Source organism: Myodes glareolus, chromosome 19 (assembly GCF_982192425.1).
Source record: "Myodes glareolus chromosome 19, mMyoGla1.1, whole genome shotgun sequence".
In the NCBI taxonomy this organism is placed as follows: Eukaryota; Metazoa; Chordata; class Mammalia; order Rodentia; family Cricetidae; genus Myodes; species Myodes glareolus.
Genome location: NC_142044.1, coordinates 51,444,291 through 51,459,744, shown reverse-complemented (window position 1 = coordinate 51,459,744; position 15,454 = coordinate 51,444,291). Strand labels below are relative to the sequence as shown.

The 15,454-nt window shown below is 51.9% G+C and overlaps 1 protein-coding gene across 5 annotated transcripts; it reads right to left on the bottom strand.

The window, feature by feature from the left end:
* Positions 1 to 1,328: 1,328 nt before the first annotated feature.
* Trabd (TraB domain containing) lies at positions 1,329 to 12,195 on the bottom strand. 5 transcript variants are annotated; one of them, XM_085678856.2, is made up of 10 exons: positions 12,079 to 12,195; positions 7,328 to 7,392; positions 6,956 to 7,034; positions 6,274 to 6,440; positions 5,794 to 5,934; positions 3,500 to 3,610; positions 3,266 to 3,405; positions 2,962 to 3,134; positions 2,772 to 2,883; positions 1,329 to 2,671 (listed from the first exon to the last, which is right to left on the bottom strand). In XM_085678856.2, exons 2-10 carry the CDS (start codon positions 7,355 to 7,357, stop codon positions 2,494 to 2,496), a joined length of 1,131 nt encoding a protein of 376 aa, XP_085534982.2. In that variant the 5' UTR covers positions 7,358 to 7,392; positions 12,079 to 12,195; the 3' UTR covers positions 1,329 to 2,493. The 5 variants fall into 5 exon arrangements, with proteins under 5 accessions (XP_085534982.2, XP_048300844.3, XP_048300843.3 ...); XM_048444887.3 differs by lacking the exon at positions 12,079 to 12,195 and adding an exon at positions 11,845 to 11,972; XM_048444886.3 differs by lacking the exon at positions 12,079 to 12,195 and adding an exon at positions 11,634 to 11,783.
* Positions 12,196 to 15,454: the final 3,259 nt, after the last annotated feature.

Genomic DNA, 15,454 nt, shown 5'->3' with positions numbered 1-15,454 from the left:
GCATAAAACCAGAAATTGAATCTTTGAGCTGCTTTATTCAGAGAGCCAACAATCTCGGACAGTAGTTTAACATCCTAAAGATGTAGCTTTCATCTCGTCTTTAGCCAGCAGCTTATGTATGTACATACAAAGGCAGTCAGTCATTCCAAACTTGAGTCTTGCCCCTCTGCTCAGGATGTCAATGTTTCAGATTTATGATGTTGGTGCTTTCCTCTCCATCATCCTCTCTCTGTGAGGAGGAGGAGGGGCTGCAAGCAAGGGCCCGAGTCTTTAGTTTGTTCTGAGTCAGATGTTTGGATAATGTCCCTGCTTAATTCAGAGCACATACCAATGTAGATTCCTTTCTATAATAAACGTATTCTTATAATGTAGACTATGCAGTGCCCTTCTGTTAGGATATTTTTTCTCATTTGTTTTGACCGGAAAAGGGCCAGAAATCTTGTCAGTGTTCCTGTGGGATCTGTGGGAGATGGCCACCTAAGACTTACTATAGGGATAATTTGAGTCAACAATTATATACTAGGGCAAGGCTGAAGAGAGATTGGGTATTGGGTCACGGCAGGAGTCTGAACTTACCACATACAGAAATTCTCTCTGAAGTGATCACATTTCCTTTTCTCCCCATTTTGTGTCTGTCAACTGCAATCTAGGTGGTATGAACCTTGATGATGGGAGGTAGACAGAATCCAGTGCTCAGGGAAACCTATTAGCCTTACACAGAAGACTTTGAGCATGGACAAATGCACGCACTCCTTTCTGGCTGTGTTCCTTCATTTCAGCCACTGAGAATTCACATTTGGAACTTTTCTTGGGGCCACAGTGGGTTTCTAAAACTGCAATGAACCTAGCTCTGCTCCTGGAGCTGTGCGATTACACTAGTGAATTTCCTTCCCTTCTACACTGGAGGCAGGATGCTGTGTATGCAGACTTTTTTCTGTGACAATAGACTTTAGCACCTCAGCCCTGGCCAGAGGATCTGTGTTGTTGCTGCTGCCACTAACATGGACTTCACTGGCTACCTTTGGGGTCTACCTTGTTCTAGTCAAGAAATGATGTATCCCCTCTCCCACATTTGCGAGGCAGTCCTGAAGCGTGAACCAGAGGGTATACAGGTGCTGAATACATGCACTTGGCTGGCACACAGATAACCTTGCTAGGCACTAGGGAGCACCAGGGGCCAGCCTGTATACTTTGCTGAGGTGGATAGTATGTACTCTGGGATGCAGGAGTACCTCTAAGCATCCTGCAGACCTGGGGGCAGATGACAAAAGAGGAAGCCAGTCCCCATCACCTGAGTCCCATTTCCATACACTTCACAAAACGGGAACTTCCAAAATTAAAATTTATTTCTCTTTCTAGGGAATGAATCCACAAGTGTGAGACAGAAGTACACAGCCCAACCAGCCCTGTATCCCCTGCCCAGCTCAGTGTTTCATATTATTTGGCAGTCAGCACAAGGATAATCAAAGTGGTCTTGGTCTTGCTAGGCTGTGCAGTATGCCAGGAGCCACACCTGTATACACGAATGGCTGGGTGTGCACAAGACAACCATGGTCCTAGGTTTGTGGCCCATAGAGGGTCCACTACTGTCCACAGTGCAGTTTGGGCGTCCCACCTAATGCACAGGAATTAGGTCAAGCCCCTCCTAGCACCAAGGGCAGCCAGAGAAGCAGGCTGATACCTGAGGCAGCCCCATGCCACACTGAGCTGTACTGGAGTCTAGCAGAGGCTGACCTGGACACCCAAGCTGACTCTCTGACATACACTGCCCACTTGGGGCACACAAATACAAATAAAAAGACTTCTTTGTCCTCGCTGGATTTAAGGCTTGTATTTCCTGATATTTGCTTCAGTTTGTTTTTTTCTTTGACGTCAAAATTACCTGAGTAAAAACTTTTTTGATATTAAAAAACAAAAACCAAACCACAGACTCTCTGCAGGCAGAGATGCAGCTGGCAATGCCACATGCATGTCCAGGCCAGCCAAAGGCCTTACACACCCACAGGAAGGAGCTGCATGGACCCCCAGCTCCCCAAATTGGCCGGCCCCAAACCCACAGTGAGATGCACTCGGGGCCAGATGCTCCTGCCGGCCAGAGCACAAGGCACAGTGAGGTAGGTAGAGCAACAGCTTGCCAGGCCTACCCTGGGGTTAGGTGTGGGGCACCTCAGTGCCTCCCCTCAGTTTCTGGCCCTTTGGGAGTTAGGCCACTGGGTCCTGACACTGTGGACGGCCCTGACACCCATGGGTGGCCCCTACAATGTGTGTGTGGGGCTGCTGGGAAGCCTGAGCTCAGACAGTTAAATATTCTTTATTTGGGAGGGCTAGGCATGGGGAAGGTAGGGTAAGCCTGGCCTAAGCCCCCATAGGGGGTGGCTTGGATGAATCTGCACCCAGGGACATCCCCGGACAGGTGGTGCCAGCTCCTTGGAAGCACCAGATGTGATGCAGGAGTAGAGCCCCGGGGTGTGGTCTCTTCTTTGTATGGTCCTCCTACCGGCCTGGCCGGGCCTCGCTCACCCTCTGGAGGCAGAACTGCGCAGCAGGCAGTGATAGGACCAGGTTCATGGTTCGACGGCCCATCCAGTAAAGACTGTAGCCCAGCAGGCCAAAGAAGGCAGCTTTCACAGCCACCCGGGACACTCTGCCAGAGATGGACGGAGGGGGAACTCTGTGGGAGGGAGAGGTGTGGTAGGCCTGGCTGGAACATGTGTGGGTCACCACCACATGCAGCTGCAGAGACTGCTGGGTGAGGTGGGGAGGGCACTCACGTCATGATCTCCTGGATGTTGAGGTCGGTACTCCAGTTCTTCTCAATGCCAGGCACATGACCCATGCCAACGACACCCACAACCACAGATGGGACACACTTCCTGGGCTCAGCTGTCGAGGGAGGGCAAAAGTCAGTGGGAGGCACAGAGCAATTATCTTGGGGAGTTCCCACCCGGGCCTGTCCATCACCATCAGAGGCGCGGGGAAGCTCAAGGCGCCGAGCAGCCTGCCGCAGCATATAAGTCAAATAGATATCACGCTCTGAGACAATGGTTCGGTGCAAGTCAGGAAACTCCCCAATCATCTCTGCCATCATCTGCTCCAACAGGTCCTTCTGCTTGCAGCGCTCTACATCGTCTTTGCTGAGGGTAGAGGGCACGAGCTCAGGGGGTGAACAAGGATGGAGGCATGGGACGTCTTGTGTTGCTGACTCAGGGCAGGGACCATAGCAGGTGTGGACTGTGCCAGGAACAGGCCAGGGAGGCTGTCCTACCTGATTGGATCAGACAGGAAGCACAGGCCCCAGGCCAGTTTGACCTTCTGCCAGAAGGAGAGTGCAGCAATGGCCCTCTTAAAGGTGACTGGGATGGGCCGGTCACCCAGGTGGAATTTGCAGAATGGTACCTTGCTGGCCTGAGGTAGATGTTGGATGTTAGGACTTTTAACGCCATGGGTAGCTGCCACCAGCCCCCACCGAGGCATCCACAAATCTAAGCCTAGCACTCACCTCCTTGAAGGCTTCCCTGAACTCGCCACCAGGGGCCATGCCTAACTGCTCAGTGATGTGGGCCGACACCTTCAGCAGCAGCATCTGCATGAGTCCAGACATGAGCCCATTCTGTAGGAAGAGGAACCGTGTCAGCTATAGTGCACACAGTGAGCAAGGCAAAGCAGTATGAGGACAGCAGCGTGCCCTGGAGCTAGGCCCTTTCCAGTAGCCACGGACAGGCCATCCTGGCTCATGAGGAGGCTCAGACAACAGTAGGTCATCTTGGCTTCAAGAATCAATCAAGGGGGCTGGAGAGATGGCTTAGTGGTTAAGAGCATTGCCTGCTCTTCCAAAGGTCCTGAGTTCAATTCCCAGCAACCATATGGTGGCTCACAACCATCTGTAGTGAGATCTGGTGCCCTCTCTGGCCTGCAGGCACACATGTAGGCAGATATTGTATGCATAATAAATGAATAAATATTTAAAAAAAAAGAATCAATCAAATGTGTTTTCCCTGAAAAAAAAAATTTTTTTTATATGATGGTCGAAGATATTAAGACTACCTGACCAGGTGTCTGAGGCACAAGTTGGTCCTGAGCAAACAGGCTGGAGTTCAGCACTTACAGGGAGCCTCAGTACTTGCCACCTCCATCTGTGGAGGGCAACATGAATGCCTAGCATTCAGTGACACTGGCTGCCTCTGGTCTGGCCAGGTTGGCTGGGCCCTGAGGTGGGTCAGTATGCTGAGATTCCCCACTGCATGGCTAAGACAGGTGGCCTTTCTTTAGGAAAGGTCACCCTGTGAGCTACTGCATAGACTGTCTACTTTGTACCTTTCTTGATTCAGGAGAGTGCACTGTGAGACCTGGTGATAATTTATCCTACAGGAGTGTCCTTATTTATCTGACCTGGGGGACAGACCACAAAGTCTAAGTTATGAGATTTAGGTGAAAGGGTCTTTTTTTTTTCTTTTTTAAGTTTTTCATGACAGGGTTTCTCAATAGCTATGGATCCAGAACTGGAACTCACTCTGTAGACCAGGTTTGCCTCAAACTCATCCCCTCTGCCTCCCAAGTGCTGGGGTTAAAAGCGTGTGCCACCACCACCTGGCTTGTCTGTTTTTTAGAATGTAGCCCTGGCCTGGAACTTGCTTTGAAGACAGGTTAGCCTTGAACTCATAGACTCACAGAAATCCACCATGCTTATCCTGGCATCATGGGTCAGGCAGTACCAACTGACTATTGGAGGAACTAGAGCTGATGGGATCAGAGTGCCCATAAGGCCAACCCACAATAGAAACTGGACACCAGGACAGTAGCCTCCTGGTGGAACCACCTGTGTATGCGATCACACACTGTTGCTGGGAAGACTAAGTGCCACGTGAGATTCCTTGAGGGGACAAGGGGCAACAGGTGCCAGCCTCCCCACTTTGTTGACCTTTACCTAGGCCCTCACCGATGGGCCCAGACAATTGTATGGCTCTTCTTCTAGTGGAGTATGGAACCCTCTGTTGTAAAGAGGGTGCACGGGGGTTGGGGACAGGAACGACACACGACTGGTATTAAAACCACACCTGGTTGGGCAGTGGTGGTGCATGCCTTTAATCCCAACACTCAGAAGGCAGAGGCAGGTGGATCTCTGTGAATTTGAGGCCAGCCTGGTCTACAGAGCAAGTTCTAGAACAGGCTCCAAAAGCTACAGAGAAACCAACCTGTCTCAAAACCAAACCAAACCAAAATAAAACAAAAACAAACAAACAAAACCTCACACCGCACTGCATGGTGACTTCTTTAACAGGGTATCCAGTAAAGGTTTATGGGGACAGCCCTCATCTGGAGACTCAGGGTGAAAAGGGCTCAGGATGTCTGGGGACCCTCACTTGAGACTTTAACACTCGTTTCCTTCAAGTAAGAGGAGGTGCGCTGCAGCTGGGGCAGGACTGCTGGTGCCCTCTGAAAACCAAGCTCACAAGGATGTGCTACTAGGTGTTGCTTCTCTTAGCCCTGCAGGGCTGGGGCAATGTGGAAGTCAAGGGTCATACAGCAATGTGCTGGGCCAGACAAAGCTCAGACCTGCAACTGCAGCTTAGCAAAACAGGTCCCTGCCTTGTGAAGGAGCCTTACCCATCTCCTCTTCAGCCTCTATCCTCCCCTGGGTGAGCAGGCTTGTCACCAGGGTACTACTGCAATGACTGTGAGGAGTCTGCCTGTCATCAGCTCAAAGGAGACTCTGGGCTCTACAGAGAAGGGCAGCAGCTTCAGGTCTTTATGTAGACCTGGCACCCAGAGTTCACAGGATGCTCATGTGCGCACCTGCCTGACAGCCTGTTGCAGCTTCTCCAGGCTGACCTCCTTGGCTTCTCGTAGCAGCGTTCTCTCATCCATCTTCAGCATGGACACACGGTACTGACAGAGTTCCACAACTACCACATCAGGCTGCACCTCCCGGATAGTCTGTAAAGCAAGGGCCACACTCCAATAGACCCATCCTCTTAGTAGTTCCACACTGGACTACTACAAAGAACCCCACACCAGGGAACAGCCAGTACTAACAGCCTGTGTGGCTTCAGTGACAAATTCTAGAGAAAAAGCAACCAAAGAAAGCTGTGAGACAGCTTTACTTGTTAAAACTGAAGACGCATAAGGCTTGAGCTGTGCGCAGGAAACACTACTTATCACTCCCGGGGACTCCAGAGCTAGAAATGCCTGCTGCACAGTTCTTGTCTGGTTGCCCTAGCCCGCGTCCCTGGGGTGCAGACTGGCAGATGCAGTGCTAACAGGACAAGTGCTCACCTTCACTACATCCCGCTTGCTGTCATCACTGAAGTGAGCAGTGCCCACCACATATACCCTGCTCCCATCCTCGGCCACCAGCTGGGTCACAGTACGTGGAAGGTTGGGTCGCTCACGCCGCCGCTTCAGTTTCATCTCCAGGAGCAAGTTGAAGGCATCCACGTCAGCTGCAACAACAGTAAAGGCCATGTGGGCTATGGCCTGATGCCAGGGCACAGTCGCCTATACACCGGCTATAGACCCTTTCCAGGCCCTCTGTGAGAACTGACTCCCATTGGGCAAATAATCTCTGGCGGGCAGTGCCCTCCACACAACCGGCTTACCCAGATGATCAGACAAGCCACCTGTGAGCAGAGTGCTTTCTGAGGGGCCTGGGCAGGAGTTCTCTACCCACTGTCAACTAGACCCAAACTGTCGTAGGAGAGTGCCGTGGATGGGGAAGGGGAGATGACCATGTGCCCTGAAGTGTCTCAGTCACGAATACGGCTGGACTCAGGGGAAGCAGAGGCTCTGTGCAGGTATAAGTTGGCAGCCAATTTTAGGATATTTCAGGGCACCTGAGTGCCGTGAGGGGTTCCTGCTGCTTTTACTCCCTCCCCACAGCTGGGCAGGCCACTGATAGTCCCATTCCCTCCCCGGGACCCAGTACTGTGTCTATACCAAGTCCTGAAGAGAAACATACAGATGTTTTGAGGGTCTCCGGAAAGCACCCTTGGCACTGATTCCGAGGCCCCTGATGTTACCACGGGTTCCATATCAGCCTGCAGAGGGAGAGTTCAAGTAAGTGTTCAAATACCTGGGCCCCACCGCACAGGTCAGGAACACTTCAGACCTGCTGTACTTCCTTAGCAAGCCCAAGAGGGGCCATTGCCTCAGGTCTAATCCATGGAGGTACTTCCAGCTGGACTCTAAAACACTAGTTATATCAAGTTAGGTTTCTGCAGAGAAGCAGCTAAAGGAACCCAAGATAGCCGCACCAGGACCCTCACCCTACTGTGAGCAGCCCAAAAGATGTTGCTGGGTTTCCCTTACCTCTTGAGCTGGCTTCCCTTACCTCTTGAGCTGGCTTCTCCTCTCCCTCCATGACAGGACAGCAGCTTCCTAATTGATGCAGAATGCCTGAGGAATACAGACATAGTTCTTACCTGGGGCCCCAGAGGCAGGACCAGGGATCACTGTGGCAAAAGGACTGGGTCAGTCTTGAACAACCCTTAGAATAGGACCCTGGCCTTCCTGTCCCTATACCATTGGCTGCTTCCTACTAGGTCCATGCTATTTGAAGTCTAGGGTTCTTTTGGGATGTGCCAGACTGGTGAGTGGCCAGCAGCCTCCTTGAGCAACGTATGGATGGTTCCGTGTAGGGGAAGTCCCTGGCACACAGGGGCTTCAACCCACAACAGATGCAAACATAGTGAAGCTAACCTGCATCTCTCTGAGGAGTTGCACTAACTCCTCTGAGGTTATTGTAGGACACAGTGCTGTGGCTGCTATCCCCATGCTGAGAACCCCAGGGCCTTTGTGAGAAAGCCACTTCAAGGAAACCCTCCATTCTTTTTATAACGATGGCCACAGCCATTTGGCTATGAGCCAGATGGAAGACTAAGCAAGAAGACAGCATCCTGAGGAGCCAAGATAATTTTCCCAGTTCAAAAGACAAAGAAACCTAACATGGAAGAAACTGCATTAGAAACTTGACAAGGGGTAGTACCCTGGTAGCCAGTCCATGGCATTGTGGTGCCTTACTGTGTCACTGGGAGCCCCAGATGGCACAGAGAGAAGAGTAACACATTGTCCAAAGGGGACAAAGGCAGCTTCAAACTATGGCCCAGCAAGTTCAACAGACTTCACGTATGTGCCAGTGGTCAGATACCGCCAGCCAGGCAGATATATGTATGTATGTACGTATGTATGTATGTATGTGTGTATATATATAGTGTCTTTGTATGTGTGCCTGTATGTGCACATATGTTTGGGTGCCAGTGGGGGACAGAATACTCTGGAGCTGGAGTTACAGGTGGTTGTGAGACACCTGATGTAAGTGTTAAGAACTGGATTCAGGTCCTCTGCAAAGGCAGTATGGTACTCTTATCTGCTGAGCCATCTCTCCAGTCACCCCTCCCAACTATAAAGTCTTAGTAAAATCATGTAAAGGTATTTCAATTCCATAATTCCATGCTGGTGGGTTTCATGAATTATAGACACCATTTCCTCAAACAAAATAAAATCACCAATATTGTACATGTTACTTATAAACAACATTATATTTGTTTTATATATGTTGGTCTAACAAAGTGTGTGTGTGTAAATCCGAATATGTAAACATCCACAGGAACTGAGCGCTCAGGACAGAAACACTTGCAGACACAATGGTCCTGGCTGGAGAAAGCCTTTAAAAATAACAAATCTATTGGAAAACCCTTACCCCTGGGCACAGTAATGTTTTTAAGAATTTTTATTATTAGCAAATATGTATATTTGTGTGCCTGTGTGTTTTGTGCACATGGGTACAGTGCCTACCAGACACCAAACAACAGTTCTTCTAGAGCAGTACTTGTGGGGAAAAGTGATGCACACTTTAACCCCAGCACTTAGGAGGCAGAGGCAGGTGGATCTCTTAGTTTAAGGCCAGTCTGGTCTACAAGTCGAGTTTCAGGACAGCTAGAGCTACACAGAGAAACACTGCCCCCCGCAAAAGAGCAGTACATGTTCTTACCTCCTGGGTTTTGTAATGTTTTTAATGTTTAATATTTAGAACTCTAATTTTCCTTCAGCTACGGCAAGAAAGGGTGATTCTGCTTTGGTGTGTTTGAGTACCTTAGTAATGTGTACTGAGGGAAATGTGCCCTGGAAAGAGCTGGGTCAGAATGGGGGTATGGTAAGATGACAACAGTCCCCACAGACCCCAGGGACTTTCTGGGCTCACTTTGACTTACCACTTTTATCTGCACACTTCTTGGAACTTTCAGTCCCCCACCTACAGTCTCCTCTAGTCCTGCTGATAAATGTGATTCAGGGGGTCTCTCTGGGTGTAATCAAACCTCTAATGTTGTGGTCAATATTAAAATGAGGGCAGGAAATCCTAAGCACTATTAGCCTTCTGCAAGAGGAACTGGAGCAGGGCCAGCAAGGGTTACAAGGTAGAGGGCAGTAGAGACTCTGAGGTAGCCTTTGAAGCCATGTGTTCCTGGCCTTATGGAGCGTCTCATACTGCTCTGCCCTGGGGTCCCCCTTCTCCCTAGTCTGGAGCCTATCCTAAAATGTACCCTGGACATTTTATATAAAGGTTAGCACATCTGGGAAGAGTCATTGCTGGCTCAGGGCCTGGGCATAGCCAGGACTACACTAAACCCTGTAGCACCTGCTCATAGCTTCACCATAGGGCTCTCTTTTCATTAATAGAATAAAAAGCTTCAAAGAAACAGGAAAAGGGAGATGTGCTGAGCCAGCTTGGGAGAATTTGTCTTCCAGGACAGTGTAGGGACTGTCCTTCTCACTCCATGGAACCCCAGGCAGGGGTGGGGAGTATAGCCCAAACAGCGACCAACAGTGAAGGAGATGATCATCCATGGTCTGGCTGAACATATGGAAGCAAACCAGTAGTACTAACAGCAGCACCAGGCTGCTGAAGCAAGAAACGAGAACTTAAAACATCTTGCATAAGTGGGAGGGCCAGCCAGAGCAGCAGCAAATGGGAAAGGACCACATCATCTCTGCCTGCCCTGCCCTTTAAGAGGTGGGGCAGTTGCAGGTTTGCAGTTAGCTTGGTAGATCTATCCTTCAAAGCTTGCCTAGGGTGCCTCTGAGCCTTTGAGGAGTATGGAGGCCACCAAAGCTGGACTACTAGCTCAGGATAGCTGTGGAGAGTCTCTGGCTGGGCTGATTTCACCTCCAGTCACCTCCAATCGTGTGGTAGGTGGAGGAGCCCACAGCTGGTCAAGAGCCAAGCTCTGACACCCAAACACAGCACCAGGGCCCCTTGTGGCTCCCAGGCAGAGCAGTGCCAGCAGGGAGGGGACATCAGGCAAGAAGGCCACTGACAGCTTCCCCCCACCCCCGGCCAGAAGCCTGTGATTCTGAGTCTCTGCCACTATCAAATCCACACATTTTCCAATCCTTTGGTTTCCTGTCTCTCAGAGGCAATATTATTAGGTTACTAATACTTCCTCTCTCTGCTCATTATTTCTGACTGAGCAACCGAGACAGACCCCCACTTTCATACTCACCAAACATTCAGCCACCGTCCCTGCACTATGTTTTCCAGACATACTCAAGCCACAAGAAGTGACCTCCTACTGTCCAACCTCCCCAGGGAACAAACCTCTTCATAAATCCCCAGTAGTTAGCAGTTTCTAGACCTATTCCTGGCCAAGACCACACTGTAAACTTTTACAGGGTAAAGTCAGCTGGCCAAGCGGGCCTCCAAACAGCTCTCCTTGCTGAGGAGGACTGTGGGAGAGGCTGTTCCAGGCCTGCTATCAACCAGGCAAGATGCTTCTACATGCCAAACACCCGAACTTTTAGCATCTGCTACATTTCGAGGGGAGCTAGGCTTAGATTTTTGAAAATTCACAGCCGTCTATGGCTTTAAGAGCGAAAACGCTGGCTCAAAGGGCAGGAAAGGCCAATTCATGTCAGGGCTCACAGGGAGACAGTGCCCTGGCATACCTCAAAGTAACTAGAGGTTCTGCATTGAATGCAGAGCCATTTCAGACAGGCTCCCCACCTGCCCAGCCTGGGTCCTATTAATACAAACTAAATGCATCCTCTTACCGAAATCATACACTGAAAAGCTGCGCCTCAAAGTAATGACATCAATAGGCAGAGGTTTTAAGGGGTGACTGGATTCAGATGAGGCCATAAGGAAGATCCTATGATGGGATTGGTGTCCTTATAAGAGACACTAAAGCAGCCATGAAAACACAATGGCTCCTCTAGGAGCCAGGCAGCTGTCAATCAGCAACCCAAAAAGATTAGCATTCGCCCTTGGACTCGCAGTTTCTAAAAGTCCGAGAAACAGACATTTGTTAAATTTCCCGATCCACAAAACCCCTGAGCTGACACACCCATCCTACTCTTCAATCTCTGAAAACCTGCTCCTCAGCCGACCACGACCAGGTGGATTATCTAGACAAGCCTTCATTGCCTACTCAGAGAACCAAGAAAGGAAGAAGTAACAGGGTGCATAAAAGCCCTGGCCGCCTCTTGTTCGTTTCTGAAGCCTGGGCACTACCGGACCCAAGAAAACCTGCTGCAGCAAGACATATTTTACCCAAGTGTGGCCGAGCTGAGGGCCGGAAGAGGAAACACACCGGAGGTGAAGAAGCCTTAGCTAGTCCTCCCGGGACCTAGTTTCTGTTCACCTGGAGACAGATGCCCTGTAGGGGCCTGCAGGCTCCTGGAGCCGTCCACTCTGCCAGAGCCTGGCATCCTGCCCACAGTACCACGGCCACCGCAAGACGAGCCTTCTTAGAGAGGCAAGAGAGGGAGGCCCGGGAACCGCAGAGTCTCGTCAGACTAGCGAACCTGCAGCCCCTCCGCTGGAGGAGCACGGGAGCTTGGAGACGAGCTCACTTCTAAAGAAGCTCTTGACGTCCCAAAGCCAGCAGTGCGCTTCTGAGCGTCCGGGTTGTTTCTGGGACTCCCAAGAAAATCTACACCGTCCTGCGTCAGCCTGACCCGGTGGGATGCGTGCCCCTGGTCGGTCTCCGTAGTCCCCACCTGCAGCTCGCGCCCTCCCGCACGCGCCTTCCAGGCGCGACGAGTCCCCGACCGCCCACCTGCCCGCCCGGCCAGGCCACGGCGTACCGAGCAAGGCGGCGGCGCTCCTCAGCCGGCCTCCATGCGCGCGCCGCCGGGCTGACGGGGTGGGCCGGGGCGGGGCGGCCGGACGGGCCGGACAGGCCGAGGGTGCGGGCCGCACGGCATGCCGGGAAATGCCTCCCTGGGCCGCGCGCGTGAAAGACCCCGCCCCCGCCGGGTCTAAGCGCAGGGCCCCGCCTACCGGCCCGACGCCCCCAGGTCCTAGAGCTCAACCGGGGGACACTCTGCGGGGTGCCGGCCCCACAGCCAAGTCTGTGCAATGGGGCTGCGTTCTTTAGGTGTCCACACGGTGGCCTAGCGTTCAGGAAACAGTCCGCAGCGCTGGAAAGGGACAGAAACTAGGGATCGTATGATGCGCCCTTATGGCTTTCTTGGAGGATCACACGCCGCCAGATGGAGAGGCACAAGGACAGGACTAAGGAGCAAGAAGCTGGTCCAAGTCAGTCATCAAGGCCTTCAGGACCTCGCGAGTTCCGTTGCATATGACCGAGAGTCTGGAAACTGCGGGGTCTCTGGGTGGGCGGGGCCCCGGTGACAGCCTGGCCAGTGCCCAGTATCAGGGTAACCAGTCTCCAACTGCACTTTGGAACAGGGTAGTGGGTGGGGCCAATTGGCCCACTCAGGCCAGGTCTCGAGGCTGCAAAGGGCTGCTGGTCCTCCCGCCCAAGGTTGGTGAGTGGATGGGAGAAGTCAGGTGGAGTCAGAGTGGACATTTCTCCGTTTGAGCAACAACCCAGAGCAGGCCCTGACAGACCTTTCAAACGGGGAGTAAACTCTGCTCATTTCTCAAGTGCCCCATACAACCCTTTCAGACTCCAAGAGGGGAAAGGTTGCAGCCCTGGCCCTGGGTTTTGGAGACCCTGCCTTTGATATTGGTTCTCTGAATGGCCCTTCTAGAACCTCCTTTCTGCACCAGGCAGGGTTCCCTCCAGCAGGCTGTTACACAAGAGGTCCACATGGAGACGAGTGGCAGGTATTTGCTGTGCTACTAGTCGCCGTCTCCCCCATACAGCTTCTTGATCCCCCAAGGGGCCTGGCTTCCAGGTGACCTCTGCCTTCCTTGCTCCTTAGTGATACACATCTTTGTTCTAGGGGTCTCGGATCTGTCCCTGTTGTTCACAACTTTCATGCCTGTGCTTTGTGGTCACCTCTCCTCTTCTGGCTTCCTTGGCCACATTCATGCAGCTCAGCAGGAGGCAGGGATGGGCTTAGGGCTGACAGACTGCCAGCCCCTCTCTACTTGGTCACAAGGCACAGTGAGGTTACTGTCCCAGTACCTGTACTGTCTGGTTGAAAAGCTTAGTGCTAGGCTAGTGTCAGGAAGAGGCCTGGATTCCAGTTCTCGTTGGCTTGGATGGTTCCCCCTGAGCCTGTCCTTTTCTGTGGGCAGGCTATGGTGCCACCTCCCATTTGCCCTGCCTAGGGAAAGAGGGAAGAAGGCAGAGGACATTAAATGGGGTGACATTTAAAATAGATGCTGACCCTGAAGTGCCAGAATTCTATTTTGGCTAAGTGGCTGTTGGGGAAGGAAGGTGATGAAAACCAGAGATGCCCTCTAACCTGCTGGTGTCTACAGGAGCCAGAAATAGGAAATGGTGTCTGGGAGGGGGGGGCATTTTCAGCCATAACAGGTAAACTATGGCAGACCCCCAGCTAGGAGAGCCCAGGTCTCCCCTATATCTTAGACTTTGCTTGGGAGAACAGCATGCTAGCTTGAGTTCTGCCCTCCAACAGCTGCTCCCGTGTGCTTTTTGTTCGAGCGGGTTCTGGTCTGCCACGAGGCGAATGGGTTACTTGTCACAGAGTTGGCCAGATGGGAGGAGGCCACTGGATGGGCTTTCTGAGGTAACTCATACAGGGAGCCAGTGCAGGCAAGGCTTGCCGTGAAAGGGTTCAACGTGGCCAGAGCCACGGAAGAGAAAGGAGCTTTCTGAAGCCACTGTGAGTGCAGAGTGTGGAAGGCTTTCCCGGGTTCCTAGTTAGCTTTAAGGGGTGCCATAAGGAAAGCTTGGGTTTGAGAACAGCAGAGACAACCCCGAACCAGACAGGCCCCACAGAAGCAGAGCTGGAGTAGAGGCCAGAAAGGGAGCCCAAATTGGCAAGGGACTCAGCTCAGTGTGGCCCCAGGGATCACAATTCTGTCTTCAGGTCCTTGGCCATCTGCTTCCAGAAAGGTAGACTAGCTAATGGGAACATGGCACCAGAGGACACTGCTGAGGAGTGAGGGGGTAGTATGCCCAGGACCACCACGTCAGCTTCTGCAGGACACTGACTTGAGCCCCTTCTCCAGAAGCAGCCCCTTGAAGGTCAGTTCCACACAGAGAGACAACATTGTTTTCTCATTTTACCAATCTCTTCCAGACAGGACTCCCCTGAGAGGTCCCTCTAGGCTTAATCCAAGAATAGAGGAGAGAAGTGGCTATTTTATTGGCCTTGGTTCTCCCCAAGAGCCAGCTGTGGCTCCAATTGGTCCAGCCTCTCCCATGTCTACTTCTGCCCTGTATAAGCTCTGGGATAGCAGGCCCGGCCACGGTCTGGACATTCTATGGCCAGTGGCACTTGCCTTCATGAACGGGGAAACAGGGCCTCTGAGGAAAGTAAAGCTGCTGGACTTGGCACCACACGGACCAGCAGCTCCCTAGAGTCTCCCCCTCTGAGCCCAGCCCCTGAGTGTTCAGGCTGAGACGCAGTTGTGAGGAGTGGGTAGAAGACATGCAGGGTGCACTAGGTACCACATGCAGGAAGTAGAAGTGAGCGGAGAGGGCCAGGGAACAGGGAAGAGGCCAACACCCTGAGGGTTTTTTTGTTGTTGTTACTTTAGCTGCCATGCCATTTTGTGGGTGTGGGTCTTCTCCAGGGAAGCAAGTAGCCTAGAGGCATCCCGCTGTTCTCCCAGGGTTCCTTTTGAGTCTCAGAAGCCCCTTCCTAGAATGTGTGGAAATGTTGAGTGCTACCTGAGATGCCAGATGGTGTCCAGCATTAGCTCAGGGTGGGCTTTCTGAGGACAGGGTGCATTTTCTGTATTATACTGTATGTATTGTTTGTGGTTTTGGTTTGATTCTGAGACAGGGTCACACTATGTAGCCCTGGCTGGCCTGGAACTAGTTATGTAGATGAGGCTGGCCTCAAACTCAGAGAGATCTGCCTGTCTCTGCTTCCCGAATGCTGGAATGAAATGCTGTGGTACCACACCTGGCTGTCTTCTATACTCTGATCTGCTGACCTGGGAGTTTGCTGGCTCTGGACAGGTGTCCATCTTCAAAGGCAGGCCACTCCCCAGAGTTGGCAGGTAATACTAGGTGTGGTGCCCATCACTACCCCTTCCCCAGTCTGGGCCACTATCCACCTGCCCCAGTCACTC